The sequence below is a fragment of the Dromiciops gliroides genome, chromosome 6 (assembly GCF_019393635.1).
Source record: "Dromiciops gliroides isolate mDroGli1 chromosome 6, mDroGli1.pri, whole genome shotgun sequence".
In the NCBI taxonomy this organism is placed as follows: domain Eukaryota; kingdom Metazoa; phylum Chordata; class Mammalia; order Microbiotheria; family Microbiotheriidae; genus Dromiciops; species Dromiciops gliroides.
Window position 1 is genome coordinate 5,277,391 of NC_057866.1, and position 27,255 is coordinate 5,304,645.

At 37.7% G+C, this 27,255-nt stretch overlaps 1 protein-coding gene across 3 annotated transcripts; it reads right to left on the bottom strand.

Annotated features, from left to right (window-relative positions):
- Positions 1-27,255, bottom strand: FADD (Fas associated via death domain). Of its 3 annotated transcripts, XM_043969826.1 has the most exons (4): positions 27,107-27,255; positions 18,355-18,379; positions 3,285-3,618; positions 1-1,908 (listed from the first exon to the last, which is right to left on the bottom strand). In XM_043969826.1, the coding sequence occupies exons 3-4, from the start codon at positions 3,586-3,588 to the stop codon at positions 1,631-1,633; spliced, it is 582 nt and encodes a 193-aa protein (XP_043825761.1). In that variant the 5' UTR covers positions 3,589-3,618; positions 18,355-18,379; positions 27,107-27,255; the 3' UTR covers positions 1-1,630. The 3 variants fall into 3 exon arrangements, with proteins under 3 accessions (XP_043825761.1, XP_043825759.1, XP_043825760.1); XM_043969824.1 differs by lacking the exon at positions 18,355-18,379 and having other exon boundaries at positions 27,111-27,255; XM_043969825.1 differs by lacking the exon at positions 18,355-18,379.

Genomic DNA, 27,255 nt, shown 5'->3' on the forward strand with positions numbered 1-27,255 from the left:
ATTTTAGCTAATCTGGCTGACTATTATAAATACCCAAATGAACTATAAAGGACATATGAAGAATGATGTATAAAGAGATAGAAATGATAAATAGATGTATGTATAGGATAATTTTACATAGATACACATCTATTTGGGTCTAAAGGTAGCTGTCTCTAGGGTGGGGGAGCAGGGGGAGAAAAAAAGAAAATAATTTACATAATAACTTAATTATTTACTAAAAGGAATAAAAATTTTACACAATCGATTTTCAGTTTCATGTGTAATCATCTTTTGTATCATACCATGTTATAGAAATGCTTCTTTTAATTCCATAAATTAAAAATAAAATAAATTTAAAAAAAGAAAGTCACTCTGACAAGGGCAGTCACTGATCAGACCATGGCTGCTCAGATCAATACAAATCCGGAAGGCTTTTCCAGAGCTTGGGCATAAATAGTCCATATGGACATTCACACTGGAGAAGTCTCTAAATTGATGTACCTCATGTTTCTTTTGAGCTACTGCAATTCTGCTTTGTTCATAAAGTATAGAGCCCTTCTGGATGCAGGCACACCATGCTGGATGGTCCTGTGCCACTATTTCCCAATCACTACACCTAGCTGAGAGTCACCAACAAGAGTCAGCCAGAAAGTTCTAGACTACGATTTGGTCTATTCTTTTTACTCCCTGTGTCCTAGACAACTCCAAGATTTACAGTTAGAAAATTCCTTATAACTTCCCCGTCCTTTTTTTTTTTTTGGTTTTGTTTTTGGGTGAGGCAATTGGGGTTAAGTGACTTGCCCAGGGTTACACAGCTAGTAAGTGTTAAGTGTCTGAGGCTGGATTTGAACTCAGGTCCTCCTGACTCCAGGGCCGGTGCTCTATCCACTGCGCCACCTAGCTGCTCCTTATTACTCCTTTTTAATTCCTGATGAGAATCCTGTCTCCCCAAAATGTGTTTTGGGGCATCTGAAAAAGTAGTCCATTCCACACGGCATTGAAGATGGCCTTTCTCCTTCCTCTGAGGTCCCTTCTAGGTCTTACGTTCAGACATTTATTGGTACACAGAGGAAGGCAAAAGTGACATCATCACCATTAACATGGAATTTGAGAGTTAGAGGGGACCTCAGTGGCCAGCCCATATCTGGAGGAATCCTTCCTGTGACACACACTTTGGCTGGCTTGTCCCCCATGCCTGAGATGCACAGCCTCAGTCTCCTGGCTCCCTTCAAGTGCCCCAAAGTGGGACAAGACCTAAAAACCACTTTTGCTCTTCTTGTCCAGAAGGCTCAGATGACGCTAACTGGGGGCAACATGAACCAAACTGCCTCAGGTCCTCACACGCCAGAATAAACATTTTAAAGAGCAAGAGAGACCCCTGCCTTGCTTCCAGGAGTTTATGGGGTGATGAAGAAGTAGATAGTGGGGATCTGCTTTGTGTTCCCAGGGCTAGAAGAACGGGGGCAAGGGACAGGGCAGTAAGGTGGGGTGAGTCTGTCTTGGACTGGGTCTGCACGATTCTCAGGAGACCAAGGCCTCCGTGTCCAGACCCTCCTTTAACAGATGAATCTCAATGACGGCAGTTAGCTCAGAAAAATGGTTGGTTAGTGGTTGTCCGGGCTTCCGGTCGCCACTGCTGGGGGCCTTTTCAGAGCAGCATGGCCTCCAGCTTTTCTGCTAAGATGTCTGCTGCTAGGTTCAGGCGGCAGTCCCGAAGTGCCTTTTGGATGGTGGACACGTTGGCTTCTTTGTCACTTGCTTTTTTCCAGAGTAACAGTGACTGGTAGAACTGTTCCTTCAGGTCTCGAGGGTATGCGTAAATAATCCTGTCAATGTCCACCTGGGAAATGCCCAGCTTCCGAGCCAGTCTTTTCCAGTCCTGGCCCACATTGTCACAAAGAGTCTCGAATGCGACCTCCAGTTGAGCTGCAAAACAAGAGCAGATGCATGTGGTAAGGACTTTAGGAAAGAGCAGTCTATACAGTGTGTACCACTGACAATGCTCTAAGCAACACTGGACATTCCCCAAGGCTCTGACCTGGATGCCTTCCCTCTTCACCTTAATGCCTTAGAATCCTACTGTCCCTTCTTCTTTCCTTTCCTCCTTCACTTCCTCTGTTCCTTCCTTTCTTCTTCCCTTTCCTCCCCTCCATTCATTCGTTTGTTCTGTCATTTGTTCGTTCCTCCCTCCCCTCTCTCCTTCCCTCCTTCCTTTTCTCCCTCCCTTTCTTTCTTCCTTCTCTCCCATCCTTCTTTTCTGTCCTCCCTCCCTTTTATTCTTCCCTCCCTCGCTTATTTCCTTTCTTTCTCCCTGCTTCTCTCCTCCCCTTCCCCCTTTTCTCCTCCTTCCTTCCTCTTATCCTTCCCTCCTTCATTCCTTCCTCCCTCTCTCCTATTCTTCCCTCCTTTCCCCCTCCTTCCTCCCTCCCTCGTATCCTTTCCTCCTTCCTTCCTCCCTCTTTCCCAAACTTCTGCCTTTCCCATCTTCCACCTTCCTTCCTCCCTCTCTCCCATTCTTCCTTCCCTTCTTTCTTTCCCTCCCATCCTTTCTTCCTTCCTCCCTCCCTCCCTCTTTCCCTCCCATCCTTCTCTTCTTTCCCTTCCCTCTCTCTTTACATTGCCTGTTCCCAGCACCTCCATTCTTCCAGTCACTCTCACTGTTCTCTTTCTGACTCCACATGTAGTCAATTGTCAGGTCTTGTTAATTTTACCCCAAGATTTCTTCCAATTGCCTCTTCTCTGGCAGCATAAGGCCTGTATCTGGCTTCATGGGCAGTCACCATTTCTGTGAGGCCACATGATGCCCTATCGCCTGACCTGGGTGACCACACAGACAGCGCCATTGTCCTGGTCATTTTATGGTTTTTTCTCTTCTGGGCATGTGGGAGATGAGGGTAGATGGTCATTGGATCTTGGGCCTCGCCATGACGGCGTCCTGGCCATTCACAGGGATGGGCACATGCTATAGGGAGACTCTGGACCCAGGAACCAGACAAGGGCTTGGGACGCCTAAAATTGTAGAATGTCAGAACAGGTAGAAATCCCCACACTCAGCTGCCCAATGACCTCATTCGGATGAGAGGACTCAGAGAGAAGCTCCAGGTCATAGGATTCAAACTCAGAACTTCTGACCCCAGATCTGGAGTTCTTTCCCCTACAATATGCTGCCTCCTGGAAGCCCACAACCTCGTGCTCCATGACGCTGTTTCTGCCTTCTTAGATGTGTCCCCCCGCCCACCACAACCCAGATTGTCTTCCAAATGCTGTGAGACCAACCCCAAAGTTGGTGGCAGATGCCCTACCTTCCACCTGAGGATCTAGTTGCTCCACAGGACCAGGCTTGTTTTCTATATAATTGGCCAAATCTTGTATCAGATCTTCCCTTTTTAGGCTTTGGAGCATCGAGATCAGGAAAGCGGTGTCACTAGGAGAGAGTAAATTCTGCTGCATCAGGCACGAGAAGAGTTCAATCCCTTGTTGAATCTCATTTAGCTTCTTCTTCCCAATTTTCGTCTTGCAAAGGAATTTCATTTCCTCTAGTTCCGGCCTTGACAGGTTGGAGGAGATGTGTTGTAGCCCGACGAGGAATGGGTCTACTTTCGCCATGGTCCTTGCCGTGAAGCAGTGAGCCAACAGCTGGAAAAAAAGATCCCAGAAGTTGAGAGAAGGAAGGGACCTCCTGTGCAAGCCAGCCCTCGGCAAGAGCACCTTCAGCCACACCGCCAGCCAATGGTTGTCCAGTCTCTGCCTGAAGCCCCCCAGCCAGAGGAGGACCCATCACCTTCCGAGGCTGCCCATGGCCTTTGGGGATGCTCTGATCCTTATGAGGCCTTTCCTCATCTGGCCTCTTTGCAACTCCCCCTCTAGGCTCCTGCTTCCTTCCTCTGGGGCCAAAGGAGACAAGGCAAATCCCTTGAATCCATGCCTTACTGTCGTCACACCCTCTCTACTCTTCAACTGTTCCTGATCAGGGCAGTTACGAGTGACCTCTTCATCCCCAAGTCCAGTGACCCTTCAGCCTCATTCTTTGAGACCTCTCTGAAGCTTTTGACACTGTTGGTCACTCTCTCCGCCTTGGTCCGCTCTTCTCTCTAGCTTTTTGGGACACCCCTCCCCCTGCTTCTCCTCCTCCCTCTCTGAACATTCCTCTTCTGTCTCCTTTGCTGGATCTTCCTCCAGATCACACCATCTAACAGTGGGTGTCCCTCCTGGCTCTGTTCTGGGCTCTCTGCTCTTCTCCCTTTTTACTGTTTCACTGGTGATCTCATCAACTCCCATGGATTTAATGAACGTCTCTGTGTTGGTGATTCTCAAATCTACTTCTCCCGCTCCAAACTCTCTGCTGACTTCCAATTTCTTATCTCTGAATGCTTTTCAGACATCTTGAACCGGACATCCAGTAAACTGAGTATATTCAAAATGGAACTCATTACCTTTCCCCTCTCCTCCCTTCCCTCGAGGGCACCACCCTCCTCTCAACCTCTCAGGCTCTCAACTTCACAGTCATTCTGGACTCCTCACTCTTTCTTACCCCTTGCATCCAATGAGGTGCCAAGACCTATCGATTTCACCTCTGCAGCATTTCTCCAAGACACCCTCTTCTCTCCTCTGACATTGCCCCCATCCTGGTATGGGTCCTTATCACCTCACACCTGGGCTATTGGAACAGCTGCTGGAGGGGGCTGCCTATCTTAAGTCTTTCCCTATTCAGCCACCAGTGGGATTTAGTAGAGCACAGGTGTGACTTGTTTTATCCCCTACTCAGTAACCTCCAGTGGCTCCTATTGCCTCCAGGAGCAAACACAAAAGGCTCTATTTGTTATAACCTACCTTCTTGTCCTACCTTTCAGTTTTTTAATACCTTACTCTGCACAATGTGTGCTTCTCTGCAGTGACACTGGCCTCTTGGCTATTCCTCAACCAAGACCCTCCAGCTCTGGGCTCTGGGGATTGTCCCTAGCTGTCCTGAAAGGCTCTTCTTCCTCTGCTCTAACTACTGAACTCCCTGGCTTCCTTTAAGTACCAGCCCAAATCCCCTCTTTTATTGGAAGTCTCCCCCAAGCCCCCTTAATGCAGTGCCTTTTCTCTTTGAATTATCTCCTATGTATCATGTCTGGAACTTTTTTGTCTATATTTGTTTGCATATTGTCTCCCCCTTCAGATTATATAAACTTCTGAAGATACTGTCATTTAAAATATATATATTTCTTTTTAAAAAAATTTATGGAATAAAACAAGCTTTTCCATAACATAATTAAAAATAGATTGTACATGAAACTGCAAATCTATTATGTATAGCTTGCTATTCCCTTTAAATAGATAATAAAGTTATCATGGAATTTTCTTTTTTTCCCCTTCCTTCTTCCCCATCCATGGCTACTATTAGATACAAATATGTATCTGTATATAGATACATATGTATATATGTATGTGTATGTATATATATGTGTGTGTGTGTAAAACTACTGTATACATACTTCTATTTATCAGTTCTTTCTCCGGATGCAGAGAGAGTCTTCCTTCATAGTTCCTTTGTAGTTAATTTAGTATTTGTAATAGTGAAAACAGTGAAAGCCTTTCCAGGTTTTTGTGAAATCATCTTGCTTGACATTTCTTATAACACAATAACATTCTATTACCACCATATGCCACAGTTTGTTTAGTCATTCCTCAGTTGATGGGCATCCCTTTGATTTCCAATTCTTAGCTACTACAAAAAGAGTGGCTATAAACATTTTTGAACAAATAGGTCCTTTCCCATTTTGGGGGATATCTTTGGGATATAGACCTAGCAATGGTGTTGTTGGATCAAAGGGTATACACAGTTTTATAGCCCTTTGTACATAGTTCCAAATTGCTCTCCAGAATGGTTAGATCAGTTCACAACTCCATGAACAGTAGATTAACTTCCCAGTTTCCCCACATCCCCTTCAACATCCAATATTTACCTTTTTTTTGTCATATTAGCCACTCTGATAGATGTGAGGTGGTACTTCAGAGTTGTTTTAATTTGCATTTCTCTAATCAATAGTGATTTAGAGTATTTTGTTTTCATATAAGTATAGTTAGCTTTGATTTCTTCATCTGAAAACTGCCTGTTCATATCCTTTGATTATTTATCAATCGGGGAATGACTTGTATTTTTGTGAATTTAACTCAGTTCTCTATATTTGAAAAATTGAGACCTTTTTCAGAGATACTTGTTGCAAAGTTTTCCCCCCAGCTTTCTGCTTTCATTATAATTTTGGTTGCATTAGTTTTATTTGTACAAAAACCATTTAATTTTATATAACCAAAATTATCTATTATACATTTTGTAATGCTCTCTTTATTTTCATTAGTTCTAAATTCTCCCCTTATGCACAAATCTGACAGATGAACTATTCCATGCTCTCTTTGCTTTTGGTATCACCCTTTCTGGGTTGTACCCATTTTGACCTTATCTTTGTATATGGTGTGAGATGTTGGTCTATACCTAGTTTTTGCTATACTGTTTTCCTGTTTTCCCAACAAGTTTTTGTCAAATAATGAGTTTTTGTTCCAAAAGTTTGGATCTTTGGGTTTATCATATACTAGATTACTAGGTCATTAACTATAATATATTTTTTACCTAATCTATTCCACCGATCCACCACTCTTATTTTTTATTATTTTTTTTTTTTGGTGAGGCAATTGGGGTTAAGTGACTTGCCCAGGGTCACACAGCTAGTAAGTGTTAAGTGTCTGAGGCTGGATTTGAACTCAGGTCTTCCTGACTCCAGAGCCGGTGCTCTATCCACTGCGCCACCTAGCTGCCCCTACCACCACTCTTATTTTTCAGCCAGTACCAGATTGTTTTGATAATTACCACTTTATAATACAGTTTGAGATCTGGTACAGCTAGACCGCCTTCTATCACATTGTTTTATTGATTCCCTTACTATCTTTGAGCTTTTGTTCTTTCAGATGAATTTTGTTATTATTTTTCCAGCTCTATAAGATAATTTTTTGTTAGTTTGATTGGTATGGTACCGAATAGATTGATTTAAGTACAATTGTCATTTTTTATTATATTGGCTCAGCCTACCCATGAGCAATTATCTTTTTCCAATTATTTAGATCTGACTTTATTTGTATGAAAAATGATTTAATGCTGTATTCATATAGTTCCTGGGTTTGTTTTGGCCCGTAGACTTCCAAGTGTTTTATATTGTATATAGTTACATTAAATGGAATTTCTCTTTCTATCTCTTGCTACTGGACTTTGTTGGTAATATATAGAAATGCTGATGATTTATGTGGGTTTATTTTGTATCCTATAACTTTGTTAAAGTTGTTAATAAGTTTAAGTAGTTTTTAGTTGATTCTCTAGGATTTTCCAAGTATAACATCATATTATCTGCAGAGTGATAGTTTGGTTTCCTCATTACCTATTCTAACTCCTTAAATTTCTTTTTCTTCTCTTATTGCTATAGCTGTTTCTAGTACAATATTAAGTAACACAAGTGATAATGGGAATCCATCCTTCACCCCTTATTGTAATGAGAAAGCTATCTTATTCCTATTATAGATAATGCTTGCTTATGATTTTAGATAAATAATACTTATTTTAAGGTAAGCTCCATTTATTCCTATGCTCTCTAGTGTGTTTTTTAAAAATAGGAATGAGTGCTGAATTTTGTCAAAGGCTTTTTCTGAATCTATTGAGATAATTATACGATTTTTGTTGGTTTTGTTATTGATGTGGTCAATTATGCTGATAGTCATCCTAATATTGATAAACAGTCCTGCACTGATGATATAAATTCCATCTACCCAAAGTGTATGATCCTTGTGATATATTGCTGTGATCTCTTAATTTTTTTTTGCTTCAATATTCATTAAGGAAATTGGTCTGTAATTTCCCCCCCTCTGTTTTGGTTCTTCCTGGCTTACATATCAGCATCATATTTGCGTCATAGAAGGAATTTGATAGGACTCCTTCTATACCTATTTTCCCAAATAGTTTATATAGTATTGGGATTAATTGTTCTTTAAATGTTTGGTAAAATTCACTTACGAATCCATCTGATCCTGGGGATTTTTTCTTGAGCTCATCATTTCTTATAGTACACTAGTATTCTGTTATAACCATATACCACAACTTGTTCAGCCTTTCCACAACTTATGGGGCTCCCTAAAATGTCCATTTCTTTAGAGTTTCTATAAACATTTTAGAGCATATAGGTTCATTTCCTCTTTCCCTAATCATCTTTGGAAATAGACCTAGTAGTGGTATTGCAGTTTAATAACTCTTTGGGTATAATTTGAAATTGCTCTCCAAATAGTCAGATCAGTTCACAATTTCACCAACAGTGAATGTGTCCCAATTTTTTCACATCCCTTCCAATGTTTATTGTTTTCCCTTTCAAACATTTTAGATAATCTGATAGGTGTGAAATACTATCTCAAGGTTGTTTTTTTTTTTGTTTTGTTTTTGTTTTTTGGTGAGGCAATTGGGGTTAAATGACTTGCCCAGGGTCACACAGCTAATAAGTGTTAAGTGTCTGAGGCCGGATTTGATCTAAGGTCCTCCTGAATCCAGGGCCAGTGCTCTATCCACCGCACCACCTAGCTGCCCCTTCAAGGTTGTTTTAATTTGCATTTCTCTAATTAATAATGATTTAGAACATTTTTTTCATTTGACTACAAATTGTTTTGATTTCTTCATTAGAAAATTGACTTTATATCCATTGACCATTTATCAATTGGGGAATGACTCATATTCTTATAGATTTCTTTATATATTTGAGATATGAGACCTTTATCTGATAAACTTTCTATAAAATCCCCCACCCCCATTGTTTATCTATCTATCTATTTATTCATTTTTTGGGTGGGTGATGAGGGTTAAGTGACTTGCCCAGGGTCACACAGCTAGTAAGTGTCAAGTGTCTGAGGCCAGATTTGAACTCAGGTCCTGCTGAATCCAGGGCTGGTGCTTTATCCACTGCTCCACCCAGCAGCCGCCTCACCCCTGTTTTATGCTTTCCTTCTGATCTTGGCTACATTTGTTTTATTTGTACAAAACTCTTTAAATTTAATGTAATTGAAATTATCCATTTTATACCTTACTCTGCTCTCTCTTGTTTATTCATAAACTTGTCACCTGTCTATAAGTCTGGTAAGTAATGTTCCATGTTCTTCAAATTCTCTTCAAATCTCTTTATATCTAGGTCATGTATCCACTCTGATGTTACCTTGGTAAATAGTGTAAGATTACTGATCTATGCCTATTTTCTGCCATACTTTCCAGTTTTCCCATCAATGTTTATCAAATAATGAATTCTTATTCCCAAATTTTAAGTCTTTACACTTGTCAAAAACAAGATTTAGATATTTATTTGCTGTCATAAATTGTATGTCCACTTTCTCCCACTAATCTATCTTTCTATTTCTTAACCAGTATGAGATAGTTTGATAATTACTGCCTTATAATATAGTTTAAGATATAGTACTACTAAACCTCTTTCCTCTACATTTTTCCCCCCTAGTTCCTTTCATATTCTTAACTTTTCATTCTTCCAAATGAATTTTGTTATTTTTTTCTTATTCAGTAAAATAATTTTTTGGTAATTTACTTGGGATGGCATTGAATATATAAATTAGTTTAGGTAAAACTGTCATTTTTATTACATTAGCCCTACCTACCCATGAACAAGTAATGTTTCTCCAATTATTCAAATCTAATTTTATTTGTATAAAAGGGTTTTAAAAAATAATTTTATTTATAAAGTTCTTTAGATTGCTTTGGCAGGTGTACTCCCCAGTATTTTATACTGTCTAAAGTTATTTTAAATGGAGTATCTTACTATTTCACCTTGCAGGGGTTTGTTTGTGATATGTAAGAATTCTGATGATTTATGTGGATTTACTTTTTATACTTCTACTTTGTTAAAATTATTAATTGTTGAGTCTTTAGGATTTTCCAAGTGTATTATCATATTGTCTGCAATAGAGATAATTGTATTACCTCATTCCCTATTTTGATTTTTTCTTCTCTTATTGCTATTGCTAGGATTTCCAATACAATAGTGAATATTATTTAAGGCAGTGGGCATCCTTGTTTCACAACTCATCTTACTTGGAAGGCTTCTAGCTTATCTCCATTACAAATAATGCTTGCTAAAAACCAAACCAAAACAAAATAAATAATGCTTGTTGATGCTTTTAGATAATTTTTTTATTAGTTTAAGAAAAAAAATCCATTTATGCCTATACTGTGTGTGTGTGTGTGTGTGTGTGTTAGGCAATGGGGGTTAAGTGACTTGCCCAGGGTCACACAGCTAGTAAATGCTAAGTGTCTGGGGCCGGATTTGAACTCAGGTCCTCCTGAATCCAGGGCTGGTGCTTTATCCACTGCGCCACCTAGCTACTCCCTATGCCTATATTTTTAAATTTTTTTTAAACATAGAAATGAATGTTGTACTTTTTCTGTATCCATTGACATAATCATCTGATTTTTAAAAACTTTTTTATTGACATAATAAATTATACTAATAGCTTTCCTTATGTTAAACCATACCTGCATTCTTGTTACAAATCCCACTTGACCATAATGTATAATCTGTGTAATATATTGTTGTCATTTTTTAGCTAGTATTTTATTTAGGATTTTTACAACATATTTATTAATAAAATTGGTCGGGGCAGCTAGATGGTGCAGTGGATAGAGCACCGGCCCTGGAGTCAGGAGTACCTGAGTTCAAATCCGGTCTCAGACACTTAACACTTACTAGCTGAGTGACACTGGGCAAGTCACTCAACCCCAACTGCCTCACTAAAAGAAAAGAAAAAGAAAAAAGAAATTGGTCTATTATTTTCTTGGTTTAGGTATCAGTATCATATTTGTTTCATAAAAGGAATTTGGTAGGATCCCTTCTTTGCCTATTATTCCACATAATTTATTTAATATTGGAATTAATTGATCTTCAAATGTTTGATAGAATTCACTTGTATATCCATCTGGTCCTGGAGCTTTTTTCTTGGGAACCTAATTTATGGCCTGTTCAATTTCTTTTTCTAAAATGGGTCAATTTAGATATTTGATTTCTTTTTCTGCTAATCTAGGCAATTTATATTTTTGTAAGTATTCTTCCATTTTACTTAAATTATCAAATTTATTGGCAGATAATTGAGCAAAATAACTCATAATTGCTTTAATTTCATCTTTACTAGTGGCACATTCACTCTTTTAATTTTTGATAATGGTGATTTGGTTTTCTTTCTTTTTAAAAATCAAATTAAACAATGGTTTATCTATTTTATTGGTTTTTCATAAAACTAACCCCTAGTTTTATTTATTAATTCAATTGATATATTTTACTCAATTTTATTAATCTTATCTTTAATTTTTAGTATTTCCAATTTAGTGTTTAATTGGGGATTTTTAGTTTGTTCTTTTTCTAGTTTTTTTTTAAAAATTGCATGCCCAATTTATTGGTTCGCTGTTTATTTTATTGATGCAAACATTTAGAGATATACATTTCCTCTGATCACTGCTTTTTCTGTATCCTATAGTTTTACTATGTTGTCTCATTATTGTCATCCTCCTTAATGAAATGACTAATTATTACTACAATTTGTTCTTTAACTCACTCATTCTTTAAAATTAGGTTGTCTAATCTCTAATTAGTTTTTTTTTTTTTTTTTGCAGGGCAATGAGGGTTAGGTGATTTGCCCAGGGTCACACAGCTAGTAAGTGTCAAGTGTCTGAGGCCGGATTTGAACTCAGGTACTCCTGAATCCAGGGCTGGTGCTTTACCACTGCGCCATCTAGCTGCCCCCTCTAATTAGTTTTTAATCTATGTTTCTGTGGCCTAATTTTTTCTAATTCTAATTTTTATTGCAAAAATATACTTTTAATTTTTCTGCTTTTAGCTATAAAATTTCTATGCATTAATATATGGTCAGTCTTTGTTGAGGCACCATGAACTACTGAGAAAAATATGTATTCCTTTCTATTTCCATTTAATTCTCATGGCTTCAGGAACTTTCAGCTCACAAACTTCATCTGACAAACAGCCAACAGCTGAGTGGGGGAAGACTGAAGGACCCCTGCTCTTTTGGGATGCCAAGCTTAGCAGTGCTGACCAGACATGATCCTGCACTGGAGGAGGAACACATGCCCTGTGAGTGTGGAGCTACCACTGCAGGGAGCAAGAACGTTTTCAGGACAGCATGACTGGGGTCCACAACTGTGGCTTAGGGGAGGAGAGGTATGCCTGAGGTTGAGTCCCAGGACAGGATTCAGAAAATAACAGTAAAATGTGGTGTGGGGCAACATTACCCACAATTCAGAATTAAAACTTGATTATAATAATAAGCTGCTAAAAAGAAAATAAAACAAAAATAAAAATGAGTAACCAAAGGAAAAAGAACATGACCATAGATTGCTTGTATGGTATAAAAGATCTGGGTTCATATTCAGAGAAAGACAGTGAGGTTTTAAAAAAGACACTTTTACCCCAAAGAGTAACATCAAATGGTCACAAACTTAAAGAGTTCTTAGAAGAACTTAAAAAGGAATTCAAAAATCAAATAAGAAAGATCAAGGAAAAATTGGGGGGGGGGGAAAGCAATTCAAGAAAATTATGAAAAGAAAGTTAACCAAAAAAACCAAAAGAAAAAAAAAGAGTTAACCAATTGTAAAAAGATGTCCAAAAACTTAATGAAGAAAATAAATTAGAAAATTGAATTTCCTCTCCCCCCAAAAGAAAGAAAATTAGAATTGTGCAAGAGGAACTTAATAGCATTATAAGATACCAAGAAATAATAAAACTAGAAAAAAATTGAAGAAAATCTGAAGCATCTCATTAGAAAAACAACTGATCTGGTGAACAGATCAAGAAGAGCCAATATGAAAATTGTTAGACTACCAGAAATTTATGATAAAAAAAGAATATTGATACAGTATTACAAGAAATTAATAAGGAAAATTGCCCTCAAGTTCTAGAACAAGAGGATTAAAGTAGAAATAGAAAAAACAATCTACAATTCACAACCTGAGAGATATCCCAAGAAGATAACTTACAAGAATGTCATAACCAAGTTGGGTTTTGTATTTTTTTTAGTAATAAACATTTTAATTTATAGTTTTGGGTTCCATTTTTTTATCCCTCCCCTTTTGCCTCCCTGAGGTGGGTTACACAATAACCAAGTTTTAAAACTCCTAGCTTAAGGAGAAAATATTACAAGCAACAAGAAAAAAAACAATTACAATACTGTGGCGATACAGTCAGGATTTGGCAAATCTTAGCAGATTCTACACTAAAAGACCACAGGCCTTGGAGCATTATATTTCAAAGAGCAAAAGAGCTGGGGTTGTGAACAAGAATAACTTAAGCAAAGTTGAGTATGAACCTGAATGAGGAGAAAGGGACATTTGATGAACTGAAAAACTTTTAGGTATCTGTGGCAAAAAGACCACAAATCAGTGGAAAATTTGATAGAAAAGATTTGGAGGAAATATAAAGAAAACATTAAAGACTAATTATAAGGGACTCATTTAGGTCAAAGTATTTGCTTCTTATATATGAAAATGTTATTAGTATTGTCAAAACTGTCATCATTACTAAGCTGGTTTCAAAGAAAGGCTGGGCTTAAGTTGTGCATGATGGGGTGGTTCTAAAAATAATAAAACCAGGCAGGAAAAAGTAAAAAAAGGAGCAATGACGTCATGAAATGGGGCATGAAAGGAGAACTGACACAGATGAGGCAGGTGGGGGTAGAAGATTGGTAATACTGGAACCTTACTCTCATCTGCATTGAAGAGGAAACAACGTATACTTCTGGGCTTGAGTGTAAATGAAGATTTAAGAGGGTGGCCAAAGAGTATGAAGATAACAAGAGCACCTATCTCCCAGGGTTGTTGTAAGAATAAAACGATAGATCCTTTATAAAGTGCTTAAAGCAGTGACTGGTATAGTAGGCACTTCAAAATGCTTGTTTTAGTCCTTCCTTATCTCCTACAGAACTATAATGAGATTTCTTCCTTGATCTCTCTAATAGAAGGCATCTACTTTCTATAAGATCCACCCCATTTCCTTAAAATGATAAGTAGTATCTATCTAAAACCATCAGCATATATCATTTATTTTTTATTTTATTTTTTGTTTTTTGGCAGGGCAATGGGGTTTAAGTGACTTGCCCAAGGTCACACAGCTAGTAAGTGTCAAGTGTCTGAGGCCGGATTTGAACTCAGGAACTCCTGAATCCAGGGCTGGTGCTTTATCCACTGTGCCACCTAGCAGCCCCAGCATATATCATTTATAATGGGGATGAGATAGAAGCATCCCCAATAAGATCAGGGGTGAAACAAGGATGCCTGTTATCATCATTATTATTCAATATTGTACTAGAAATATTAGCTTTAGCAAAAAAGAAATGGAAGGAAGTAGAATTGGCAATGAGAAAATAAAATTGTTACTTTTTGCAGATGATATGATGGTATACTTTGAGAATCCTAGAAAATCAACTCAAAAACTACTTGAAATAATTTACAACTTTAGCAGGATATAAGTTATATAAAAATGTAAAATTATGTATAAGGATATAAAGTAGCAGGATATAAGATAAATCATCAGTATTTCTTTTTATGACCAACAAAGTACAACAGCAAGAGTTAGAAAGAGAAATCCCATTTAAAATAACTGTAGACAATATAAAATAATCAGGAGTGTACCTGACAAGACAAACTCAGGAACTATATGAACACAATTACAAAACACCTTTCACACAAATAAAACCAGATATAAACAACTGGAAAAATATCAATTGCTCATGGATAGGCTGAGTTAACATTATAAAAATGATAACTCTGCTTAAACTAATTTATATATTTGATGCCATACCAAGAAAACTACCATTTTATAGGGCTAGAAAATATACAACAAAATTCATCTGAAAGAACAAAAAGTCAAGAATATCAAAGGAATTAATGAAAAAAAATACACAGGGAGGTGGGCTAGCTGTACCAAATCTGAAGCTATACTATAAAGTGGCAGTCATCAAAACCATTTGGTATTGGCTAAGAAATAGAGTGGTGGATCAGGGGAATAGGTTAGGCAAAGGAGACACAGTAGGAAATGACTATAGTAATCTAGTGTTTGATAAATACTAAGATTCCAGCTTCTGGGATAAAAAACTCACTATCTGACAAAAACTGCTGGGAAAACTGGAAGACACAATGGCAGAAACTAGGCACAGACCAAGATCTTACACTGCAGACCAAAATAATGGGTACATGATTTAGACATAAAGGGTTATACCATAGGTAAATTAGGAGAGGAAAGAATAGTTTACTTCTCAGATCTATGGAGAAGAGAAGAATTTATGACAAAAAAAGAGACAGAGAATATTATGAAATATAAAATGGATGATTTTGATCACATTAAGTTAAAAAGGTTTTGTACAAACAGAAGCAATGCAGCCAAAATTAGAAAGGAAGCATAAATCTGGGAAACGATCTTTACAGCTAGTATCTCTTAAAAAGGCTTCATTCCCTCAATATATAGAGAACTGAGTCAAATTTATAAGAATACAAGCCATGCCCTAATTGATAAATGGTCAAAGGATATGAAGAGGCAGTTTTTCACATGAAGAAACCAAAGCTATCTATGGTTATATGAAAAAATGCTACAAATCACTATTGATTAGAGAAATGCAAATTAAAACAACTCTGAGGTACCACCTCACATCTATCAGATTGGCTCATATGAGAGAAAAGGAAAATGATGTGTTGATGGAGATATGTGAAAATTGGAATACTAAAGCACTATTGGTGGAGTTGTGAACTGATTCAGCCATTCTGGAGAACAATTTGGAACTATGCTCAAAGGGCAATCAAACAGATGAAACTTTGGCCCAGTAATATCACTACAAGGTCTGTATACTAAAGAGATCAGAAAAAAAAGGGGAAAGGACCTACAAGTACAAAAATATTTATAGTATCTCTTTTTTGTGTTGGAAAAGAATTGGAAATTGAAGGGATGCCCATCAATTGGGGAATGGCTGAACAAGTTGTGGTATATGAATGTAATGAAATACTATTGCATTATAAGAAATGATGAGCAGGTGGATTTTAGAAAAACCTGAAATGAGACTATTGTACACAGTAACATCAACATTATGTTATGATCTGGGGCAGCTAGGTGGTGCAGTGGATGGAGCACCGGCCCTGGATTTAGGAGGACCTGAATTCAAATTTGACCTCAGACACTTGACACTTACTAGCTGTGTGACCCTGGGCAAGTCACTTGCCTCACCAACCCCCCCCCAAAACTACTGTGTTATGATCAACTGTGATTGACTTAGCTCTTTTCAGCAACACAATGATCCAAGACAATTCCAAAGAACCCATAATGAAACATGCTCTCCACTTTCAGAAAAAGAACTAATGGACTCTGAATGCAGACTGAAGCATTCTATTTTCACTTTATTTTTTCATAGTTTTTCCTTTTGCAAACTGTAACTTTTTTTGCAATCTGTTTCTTTTTCACAACATGACTAATATGGAAATAGGTTTTACATGATTGCACATGTATAACCTATATTAAATTGCTTACCATCTTGGGTGGGGGTGTGGATAAAGGAGGAAAGGAAAAATAAAAAATTTTATTTAAAAAAAGGATATTAAAAAAGGAAATGTTTTTTTAAAAGTGTACTAAGGTTGGCGCAGCTAGGTAGTACAGTGGGTAGAGCACTGGCCCTGGAGTCAGGAGGACCTGAGTTCAAATATGGCCTCAAACACTTGACAATTACTAGCTTTGTGACCCTGGGCAAGTCACTTAACCCCAATTGCCTCACCAAAAAAAAAAAAAAAAAAAGACAAGAAAAAGACAAGAAATTGAAGTAATAAAAATAGCCAATAAGTAAACAAAATAAACAAATAAAAAGACCTACCCCAAATGATCCATGCCTTCAGGGAGCTTCCATTCTTCTGGTAGTTAAGCTAGATGTCTTAATGGCTAGAGTACCAAGACTGGAGTCAGGAAGACTCATTTTTCTGAGTGCAAATCTGGCCTCAGACACTTCCTAGCTGTGTGACCCTGGGCAAGTCACTTTACCCTATTGACCTAAGTTCCCTCATCTATAAAATAAGCTGGAGAAGGAAATGGCAAACCATTCCAGGATCTCAATTACAGTTACTTTATTCCTCAACTCCTGGCTTTATTTATTTTTATTTCAGGACTTGACATTAAATGGTGGCAGCATTGGTGGAATTAATGGAAGATTACATCTTCTGCAGTCCTGGGAATGAGCTTCTAGATGCCCTGGTACCAGCATGGGCCCTTTGTGTCCAGTCCCCAAACCCCGTGTGTGTGTGTGTGTGTGTGTGTGTGTGTGTGTGTGTATTTAGACGTACACACACACACATATGGATCCCATAATTAGACCTAAAGAAAAGACTTTCTGGAGTACATTACATTATTGAAAAAGCTACAGTCAGTCAGTCTTTGTGGTGAGTTAAGTGTAGTGTTTTTATTTATTTAGATGTGACTGGAGACAGATAGTGACTCAGGCTGACTGGAGAATCCTGTCTGTCATCAGCCCTGCTTGCCTGCTTTCTCAAACACCTGCTCAGCAGTGAAGGTTGAAACTCAAGCAGCCCTGTGATCTTTCTGTCACATCAGCTATGTTTAAAATCTAACTAGCCTCTTCCTGAAGTCGCTATCACACACCTGCTTGTTTGTCTCTTACCCTCTCAGTCTGTTTCTGTGTTTGTCAGCTCTCAGAGCTTTGGTCGATGTCATTGTGTGCACTCTTGTTAATCACTCTGGTAAAATCTGACCTTTCAAAAAGATCTTTCCTTTCTCTTTACTTTCCTGAACTGGTCAAGGAATGGATTAACACTCTTTAGAATTAAGGGAGATAAGAACAACCTCTCCCAGGAAAACAGGTTCATGGTTTTACAGGGAGAAGAGAAAAGGTAACCTTGGGTAGAAGAGAAAAACTTGTAAGGAAGTGTTAGAAATGTAATTGTATGCTTAGAAGTTTTGCAAATTAAAGTGAAGTAGGAATCAATTGAGGAAAAACTTTTGAATTGGTGTGCATTTTGAACTTAGAAATTTTACTGTACATCATATAAGATTCCTACTCATTCTTATAACAGATTCAGATTTATTACTTTATAGCTAAGAAGAAAGACCTCCAGATGTAGCCTCCCTCTTCTTGTGTACAGAATCTTTAATTGTTAGTTTTAATTGAGATTAATTGGTAGCCTCCCACTCATCCTAAGCCATGTGGCTCCTGAGGGGGAATTTCAGCTAAATTTAAGTTAAATTGAAAGATTTACTAAAAACTTCTTCCCTTGGTCTAGCCGGGCTACTGTGATTTTTATTAGATGATACAAACCTTTCTCACCTTCTGATCTCTCCACCTGGAGAAATAAAGAAGTTTCAAGAAACAGTATGAGATGAGGGTGAGCACTATTATTTATTATTATACTAGAAATGTTAGCCTTAACAATAAGAGAAGAAAAAGAAATCAAAAGAACTAGAATAGGCAAAGAAGAAACAAAACTCTCACTCTTTGCAGATGATATGATGGTGTACTTAGAGAATCCTAAAACATCAACTAAAAAACTACTTGAAACAATTAACAACTTTAGCAAAGTTGCAGAATATAAAATAAACCCACATAAATGATCAGCATTTCTATATATTACCAACAAAGCCCAGCATCAAGAGGTAGAAAGAGAAATTCCATTTAAAATGACTGTAGATAATATAAAATATTGGGGACTCTACCTGCAAAGACTAACCAAGGAACTATATGAACACAATTACAAAACACTTTTCAGAGAAATAAAATCAGATCTAAACAACTGGAAAAATAGAAATTGCTCATGGATAGGCTAAGATAATATAATAAAAATGACAATTCTACCTAAATTAATGTATGTGTCAGTGCCATACCAATCAAACTACCAAACAATTATTTTATAGAGCTAGAAAAAATAATAACAAAATTCATCTGGAAGAACAAAAGGTCAAGAATATCAAGGAAATTAATTTAAAAAATGCAAAGGAAGGTGGCCTAGCTGTAACACATCTAAAACTATATGATAAAGAGGCAACAATCAAAACTATTTGGTACTGGCTAAGTGGTGGATCAGTGGAATAGGTTAGGCACACAAGACACAGTAGTAAATGACTATAGCAATCTGTTTGATAAACCCAAAGATTCCAGCTTCGGTGAAAAGAACTCACTATGTGACAAAAACTTGTGGGAAAACTGGAAAATAGTATAGCAGAAACTAGGCATAGACCAACACTTTATACCATAGACCAAACTAAAGTCAGAATGGGTACCTCATTTAGACATAAAGGGTGATACCATAGGTAAATTAGAAGAGGAAGGAATAGTTTACCTGTCAGGTCTATGGAGAGGGGAAGAATTTATAACCAAGGATGAAATAGAAAACATTATGTAATGCAAAATGGTTCATTTTAATGACATTAAATTAAAGTTTTGCACAAATAAAACTAATGCAACCAAGATTAGAAGAAAAGCAGAAAGCTGAGAAATAATTTTTGTAGCCAATGTTTCTGATAAAGGCCTCATTTCTCAAATATATAGAGAATCGAATCAAATTTATAAGAATACAAGTTATTTCCCAATTGAGAAATGGTCAAAGGATATGAAGAGGCAGTTTTCAGATGAAGAAATTAAAACTATCAGGGGGCAGTTAGGTAGTGCAGTGGATAGAGTACCGGCCCTGGATTCAGGAGGACCTGAGTTCAAATCCGGCCTCAGACACTTGACACTAGCTGTGTGACCCTGGGCAATTCACTTAATCCTCATTGCCCTGCAAAAACAAAACAAAACCAACAACAACAAAAATAACTCTACAGAGAAATTAAAACTACCTGTAGTCACATGAAAAAAAAAGTTCTCAATCACTATGGATTAGAGAAATGCAAATTAAAACCATTCTGAGACACCACTTCACACTTATCAGGTTGGCTAATATGACAAAAAAGGAAAATGATAAATGTTGGAGATGTGGAAAAATTGTAACACTAATGTGGTGTTGGAGTTGTGAACCGATCCAACCATTCTGGAGAGCCATTTGCAACTATGCCCAAAGAGCTTTGGGGCTGTGCATACCCTTTGACCCAGTAATGCCACTACTATGTCTGTATCCCAAAGAGATCATTAAAAAGGAGAAAGGGGGCAGCTAGGTGGCACAGTGGATAACACATTGACCCTGGATTTAGGAGGACTTGAGTTCAAATCCCAATACAGACACTTGACACTTACTAGCTGTGTGACCTTGGGCAAGTCACTTAACCCTCATTGCCCTGAAGAAAAAAAAGGAGAAAGGATTCACATATACAAAAATATTTATAGCTGCTTTTTTTGTGGTGGCAAAGAATTAGAAATTGAGGGTATGTCCATCTAGGGAATGGGTGAACAAGTTGTGGTATATGAATGTAATGGAATACTATTGTGCTGTAAGAAATGATGAGCAGGCAGATTTCAGAAAAATCTGGAAAGACTTAAGTGAACTGATGCTGAGGGAAGTGAGCAGAACCAGGAGAACACTGTGTATGGCAATATGGACATTGTCCAATGATCATTGTAAGAGAATTAGCTCTTCTTATCAACACAATCACCCAAGACAATGCCAAAATCATGTTGGAAAATGTTACCCTTACCCAGAAAAAGAACCATGGAGTCTGAATGCAGATCGAAGCAGGCTATTTTCACTTTTTTGGTTGTTTTTTTGTTTCTTCTTTTTTGTGGTTTTCCCCTTTTGTTCTGATTCTTCTTTCACAACATGACTAAGGTGGAAATATGGTTGACACGATTGTACTATATAACCTTTATCAGATTGCTTGCTGTCTTAGCAAGGGGGAAGGGAAAGGGAAAAAAGGAGAAAATTCTGGAACTCCAAATCTTACAAAAATGAATGTTGAAAATTATCTTTACCCGAGGGTGAGAATCCCAATGATTTTTACAATGGGATATAAAAAAATGCTAAACTAAAGGCTATCTGTCTCCCTATTTGTTAAAAACGTTCCTATAAAGGATCTCCTGGTTGGGATAGTATGGGAGCAAAAAGGAAAGGAGGGACAAGAATGGGAGAAAAGACCAGATCCCAGCCATAGCCTTCACCAGGTGATCCCTTCACCAATTTTAAAGGTTAAATACCTTATCTTTCTATACACAAGATATTCAGTAGATATTAAACAACTGCTGAGTAACTGAAGCTGAGTGTGGAAAGAAATTTTGTTTTAACTCAGAAGCAACCAGAGGGTAAGATCTCATCTTCCTCTTTAGGCTAAAACTTTTTTTTTTAAAGTGAGGCGATTGGGGTTAAGTGACTTGCCCAGGGTCACACAGCTAGTAAGTGTTAAGCGAAGGCTAAAACTTTAATTGAAAAATGATACTGAATACTAAAAGTTTACAAATTCATGTTTAATTGAATCCTCAAACAAGTTTGTAAAGTATGTTCAATTTAAATCTGGGGAATTGTTTTTGACCACCCAATATATCTGACATCAGGAAAATGTGTTTAAAACTATAAAATAAATTTTTGTCCTTTAAGACACTTTGATCAAGGTTTTTCTATAGTAGTCTTAAATGCAATCACTTTAGCATTTCAGCAATTCATGTTTAAAATGTATGTTACCACTATAAAAGCTGTTTGTATAAGTAATGTTGGTAAAAATTGTGAGAGAAATGCAACTCTCTTGACTTATGAATTACTAAGTATTACCTCCAGATTCTGAAAAGTCAAGAGTAAGTAAGCAGAAAAGAGAAGTAAAAAAAAAATGGGGGGGGCAGGGCAATGGGGGTTAAGTGACTTGCCCAGAGTCACACGGCTAGTAAGCGTCAAGTGTCTGAGGCCAGATTTGAACTCAGGTACTCCTGAATCCATGGCCGGTGCTTTATCCACTGCGCCACCTAACTGCCCCCATAAATATTTTTAATTAAGAAAACTGCTCTGAGTTCATCTCTGTAGACCACATAACAGATTAGCTATTAACAGGGTTGAGAGAATCAGAACCCCAATTCTGGGCTTCAACACACCTCTTTAAAAGTTTTTGTAATTAAAAAAAAGTTTTAAAAACATCTTAATGAATTTCTTTAAAAAAAGATTTGTCCCACAAACTTCTTCCTATATTGGGACTAGAAATAGGCAAAGAATTAGATTTCTATCTCCTTTTGGGGGAATGAGAAATTTGGAGCTTTTGATCTCCTAAAGAGCATCTGAATTGTAGTTAAGCAAGCTACAGTATAATTGCAATAGGTAAATCAAGGAAAAGAATCCTTTGAGTTCAAATGAACTCTATAGCCTGTAAAAGTTTAACAATAGTATGTGCAGTCTGGGATACAGTGATATATAAAGGACATTTGGGTAGTCTGAGTGATGGGTTTAGAAGATATGAGAAGAGAAATAACAGCTGGAAGAAAAATATGGAAGGTAAATAAGAAAGTTTGGGGGACAAATGGGGGACATACCCTGCACACAGAAGGCAGGCAACAGATCCAAGCCCCTTCTGTCCTTGGACAGTTGTTCTGGGTCCCTGGGGGCCATCTTCAGATGGTTTAAGTAAGTTGAGAGGGTATGAACAAGTGTGACTTTTGTGTCAATAGATTGAGAATGAAAATTTTGTAGCTGGAATAGACAGAGAGGGTTAGGAGAAACTGGATAAGGAAGTTGTTCCTGAGTGTGATATTTAAAATCTCTTATATGCTGTCTCTTTTATATTTTATTTTTATTTGTGGGGCAATGAGGGTTAAGTGACTTGCCCAGACTCACACAGCTAGTAAGTGTCAAGTATTTGAAGCTGGATTTGAACGCAGGTCCTCCTCAATCTAGGACCTATGCTTTATCCACTGTGCCACCTAGCTGCCCCTAATGATGTCTCTTTTAAAATCTTGTCTAATGGACTAGCCGGAAATAGTGAATCTCATCATATGAAATGCTTGGAGTAAATAGCTCTTGTGTAAAATATAATACTAAAATGGTGAAAATATCAATTGAGGTTCTAGATGATGCCATTAGATCCAGGTGTGATTGAATTTATTCCTTTCATTTTAAATGAAATTATTATTTTTATTATGATGCTGCATCAGGAAGCTTGTTAGCTGTGTGGTTTTCAGCCAAGTTACCTCAGTTATATGATTTGTAATGTGTACAAAGCTAATTCCTAACATTAATTTGATAATTCATTGTATTAGAAATATTGTTAGAAAATTGAACTCTTCTTTAATTCTTTAGGGTTATGGATTTAATTGTTAAAAGACTGATGTAAATATGTTATTAAAAAGCTTTTTAGAAATATGAAAGATAGTAATACTGGTTTTCTGTGAAGTTGGCATATCAAGGAACCCTTTGAAATATCCTCATATGTGAATGGGAGAGTCCCCAAATCTTTCTAGACCTGCTGACAGTGTAAAGTAGCCCCAAGGGCTTGCTGTTGTGGCAGACTGGCAATTGAGTAGGGAGTTAATATTCAAAGAGTAAGTTTAGTGGTTTGATTTTAGTTAAGAGCTCAAAATTACAAAGAAAAAATTTTTTTATTCCTGTGAGGCCCAAATTTAATACATGGAGAGTTAATTGAGTGGCTCACCATAATATTGGGGTCCCAGAAATAATGAGGGCCCTCTAGGCCCAAAGCTCCCTCCCCTCTGAACTTCCTTGAGATCTTTCTCCCAGGCCAATAAGAAAGGAGCCTCACAGCCTCTTTTCCACAAATGAATCAGATTTTATTAATGGGAATAAAATAAACAGCAAAGGTGAAATTAATAAAAATCAAAGATAAGGGAATAGGGAAAAAAGAAATACAGATAATCCTCCTAGCTCTAACCTAAGTCTATACAATCCCCAACTCGCTTCCAGTTCAGCTCATTCAAAAGAAAGCAGGGCTTTTATGTTAACTCACCACCTGGGGCATCTGCTCCTGCTGCTCACACCAGCGGAAAGAAGGAGACTCCCCTCAGTGAGCATTTACTCTTCCTCCCCCAAAAGGGGAGGTCCTTCAGAACTGCCTGTGGAGAGTGGTTTTCTCCTTCTGAGGTCAGCAGCATACATCACTTCAGGGCAGGCCAGGTGTGGTGCCTCCCAATGAGTCAGTCAAATTCCAATAATCTTACCACATTCCTATAAAAAATTCAGTCTCTAATCATTGGACCATAATCTCCTAAGACTGACCTTCAGCTTTGACTTCAGTTTCCAAGGAGTAAGGTTAGATAAACATCTGTAAGCCATGTCCACCCGCCTTTCAGGGTGGTCTGTAGGAAGCCCATATTATAAATCTAATAATATATAAATATTGGATATGACAAAAATATTGGTTTTTGTGATCTGTAACTCACATAGGACCTTAAATGTTTCCTTGTATTCTTGTATTGTTGGATGTTGGAGGGCATGTGGGAAAACTGGGACACTAATTCACTATTGGTAGAGTTGTGAACTGATCCAACCATTCTGGAAAGCAATTTGGAACTATGCCCAAAGAGCTATAGAACTGTGCATACCCTTTGATTCAGCAATACCACTGCTAGGTTTATATCCGAGATATCCCAAAAAAGAGAGAAAACCTATTCATACAAAAATATTTATAGCAGCTCTTTTTGTGGTGGCTAAGAATTGGAAATCAAAGGAATGCCCATGAACTGGTGAATGGCTAAACAAACTGTGGTATATTATGGTCATGGAGTAATATTATGTTATAAGAAATGAGAAGCAGGATTTCAGAAAGGCCTGGAAAGACTTGTATGAACTGATGTAGAGTAAAGAGAGCAGAAAGAGAACATTGTGCACAGAGACAGCAATATTGTTGATGTAGAACTATGAATGACTTGACTATTCTCAACAATACAATGTTCCAAGACAACCCCAAAGGACTGATGATGAAACATACTATTCACTTCCTTTTTTTTTTTTTTCCAGTGAGGCAATTGGGGTTAAGTGACTTGCCCAAGGTCACACAGCTAGTAAGTGTTAAGTGTCTGAGGCCAGATTTGAACTCAGGTACTCCTGACTCCAGGGCCGGTGCTCTATCCACTGCGCCATCTAGCTGCCCCTATTCACTTCCAAAGAAAGAACTGATATTGATTGAACACAGACTGAAGCAGGCTAGTTTTCACATTCTTTCTTTCATTTTTTCTTTTGAGTTTCCTTGTACAAAATTACTAATGTAGTAATGTTTTACATAATTGCACATGTATAACCTATATCTGATTGGGAGGGGTGAGAGGAGGGAAGGAAGAAGAAATAGAATTTGGAACTCAAAATTTTAAATAAAAAAATGTTTATTAAAAAAAAACCTAAATAATGTAAGAATGATTGAGTATTGATGCAAGTTTATGGAGCCAAGCTGTATTCTATTAATTATTAAGAATAAATCAGAAACAGCTTCAGTTTTATTTTGATGAAAATTATTTTGGTACAAACAATTTCCTTAGAGGAGAATAATTTATGCAATAGCTTGTTTTTACCTAAATGGGAAAGGTCAAATTTATTTGGGTTTATTATTTAATATGGAATTACTACCTAGGTATTGAGCATGTCTTGAAGTGCAAACATGTTTTATTATAAACAACTTATCTGATATGCATGGGTTTGAAACGGATTACTCAATGTATTTATACATCCCATCCCAGAACCTTTTGTTACAATTCAAGTCAATCTGGCAACTTTTAAATGAATTCATTTTTATATTAGAGCTCATCTTCTTATAAAATATGTTCTGTTATTAGTACCTCAGCACAATCTCATCCTCCTGAATGGGGCATGAGCAGCTAAAAGTAAATAGCTAAATCTTGGTTTTGGTGCAAATTTAACAATAATATCAGATAATTATGTATGTCCAATATAAGAAATGGGTTCAGAATTTTCTGATTTTTCTGCTTGTATCTGAATTTCCTAAAAAATCAACATGACAATTTGCTAACCCATATTACAAGGCACATACAAGTGATAAACTGAAGTTTCTTCCCTTTTCTAGAACTTGAATCTTAGGTGAAGAATGAAACAGGTGAACACCAGAAAATGGTAGAGACTATGTCAATTCCAAAGCCACCTTTTAGCTTTAGCCTATATAACTACATTAGCAGGTATCAAACTCATAACTAAAAGGTCTCATTCTATAGATCAGATCCTCATAAATTCTTTTCAGATTTTCCTTTCAGCCCATTTTTGGCAAGTTTAGATAAGGACAGAGTAGCAGGGAGTATGGAAAAATGTACATTCTCTGGTCTAGACATTTCTAATTTGATGTTCTTATCAGAGCTGTATGGTTTAAATGAACTCTCACTACCTGACCTGGTTACTGTCAAAGCAAACTTGAATTGCATTAAGATCTATTTTGTAAATGATTTCAACAGAAAAAGGAAATATTTGCCCGGGATCTGAACTGCAGAAGCAAATCCCCTTTAAAAAGCTGCCCTGAAGTACCCCCAGAGCAGAGAACTGCATTAGGAGATGTCAGAAACCAAGCTCTAGGCCAGTATGCACTGATGAAATACGCAGATGGGAGAGGACGACCGACCCTTCCCTTCTTACTCCTTTCCTATGATCCTGTCTTCTGTGTCAGGCTTGTTTGCTTGCTGCGGACTGACCCCCTTCCCCCCAAGCTTGTCAATGCCTCGATCCATCTCTCTCCCCTCCCCCACACTACTGAATGCCAGACGGGTTAGGGATTCATTGAGAAGACAGCTTTCTCAGAATCAGAGGCGGATATGAATACCAAATATTACTTTTCTACTCCCTTCATGACCCTAGTAATGTCACAATTCTGGTAATGTGTTTGCATTGCTGTTCTTAAGAGATACACCCTGTTATCCTAATTAAAAGCAGTTTGTTTCTCAACTCTTGGCTTTGATTTATTTCAGGACTTGACACTGGATGCGATTTCCTTCCCAAGCTGATTTAGTGCAATGCTCTGTCAAGGTAGGCAATTAACAGTTTTTCCCATTGGGAGGCCCCTTTTCTCCCACTTTGGGGTCTGGTTCACCCTCCTGGGGGGCCTCAGCTTAGTGGGGGGTGAGCCCAGGAGCACTCCGCTTTCCCCTCCCCCCCAGGCTGGTCTGGACTTTCACTCTAGTCACCCACCCAGACCCACAAAGCAGAGAAAGCCCTACTCACCCACCTTGGCAACTCAGTGCCAACTCCGCAGGGGCCAGTTGGAAGAAGAGGTCAAGGGTAAGGCAAAATTGGGAAAGCCCAGCCCAGGTGAACAGAAGGCCTTTCTTCAAAGGAGGCCACTGACTTCCTGGTTCCTGTGGGTGGACTGG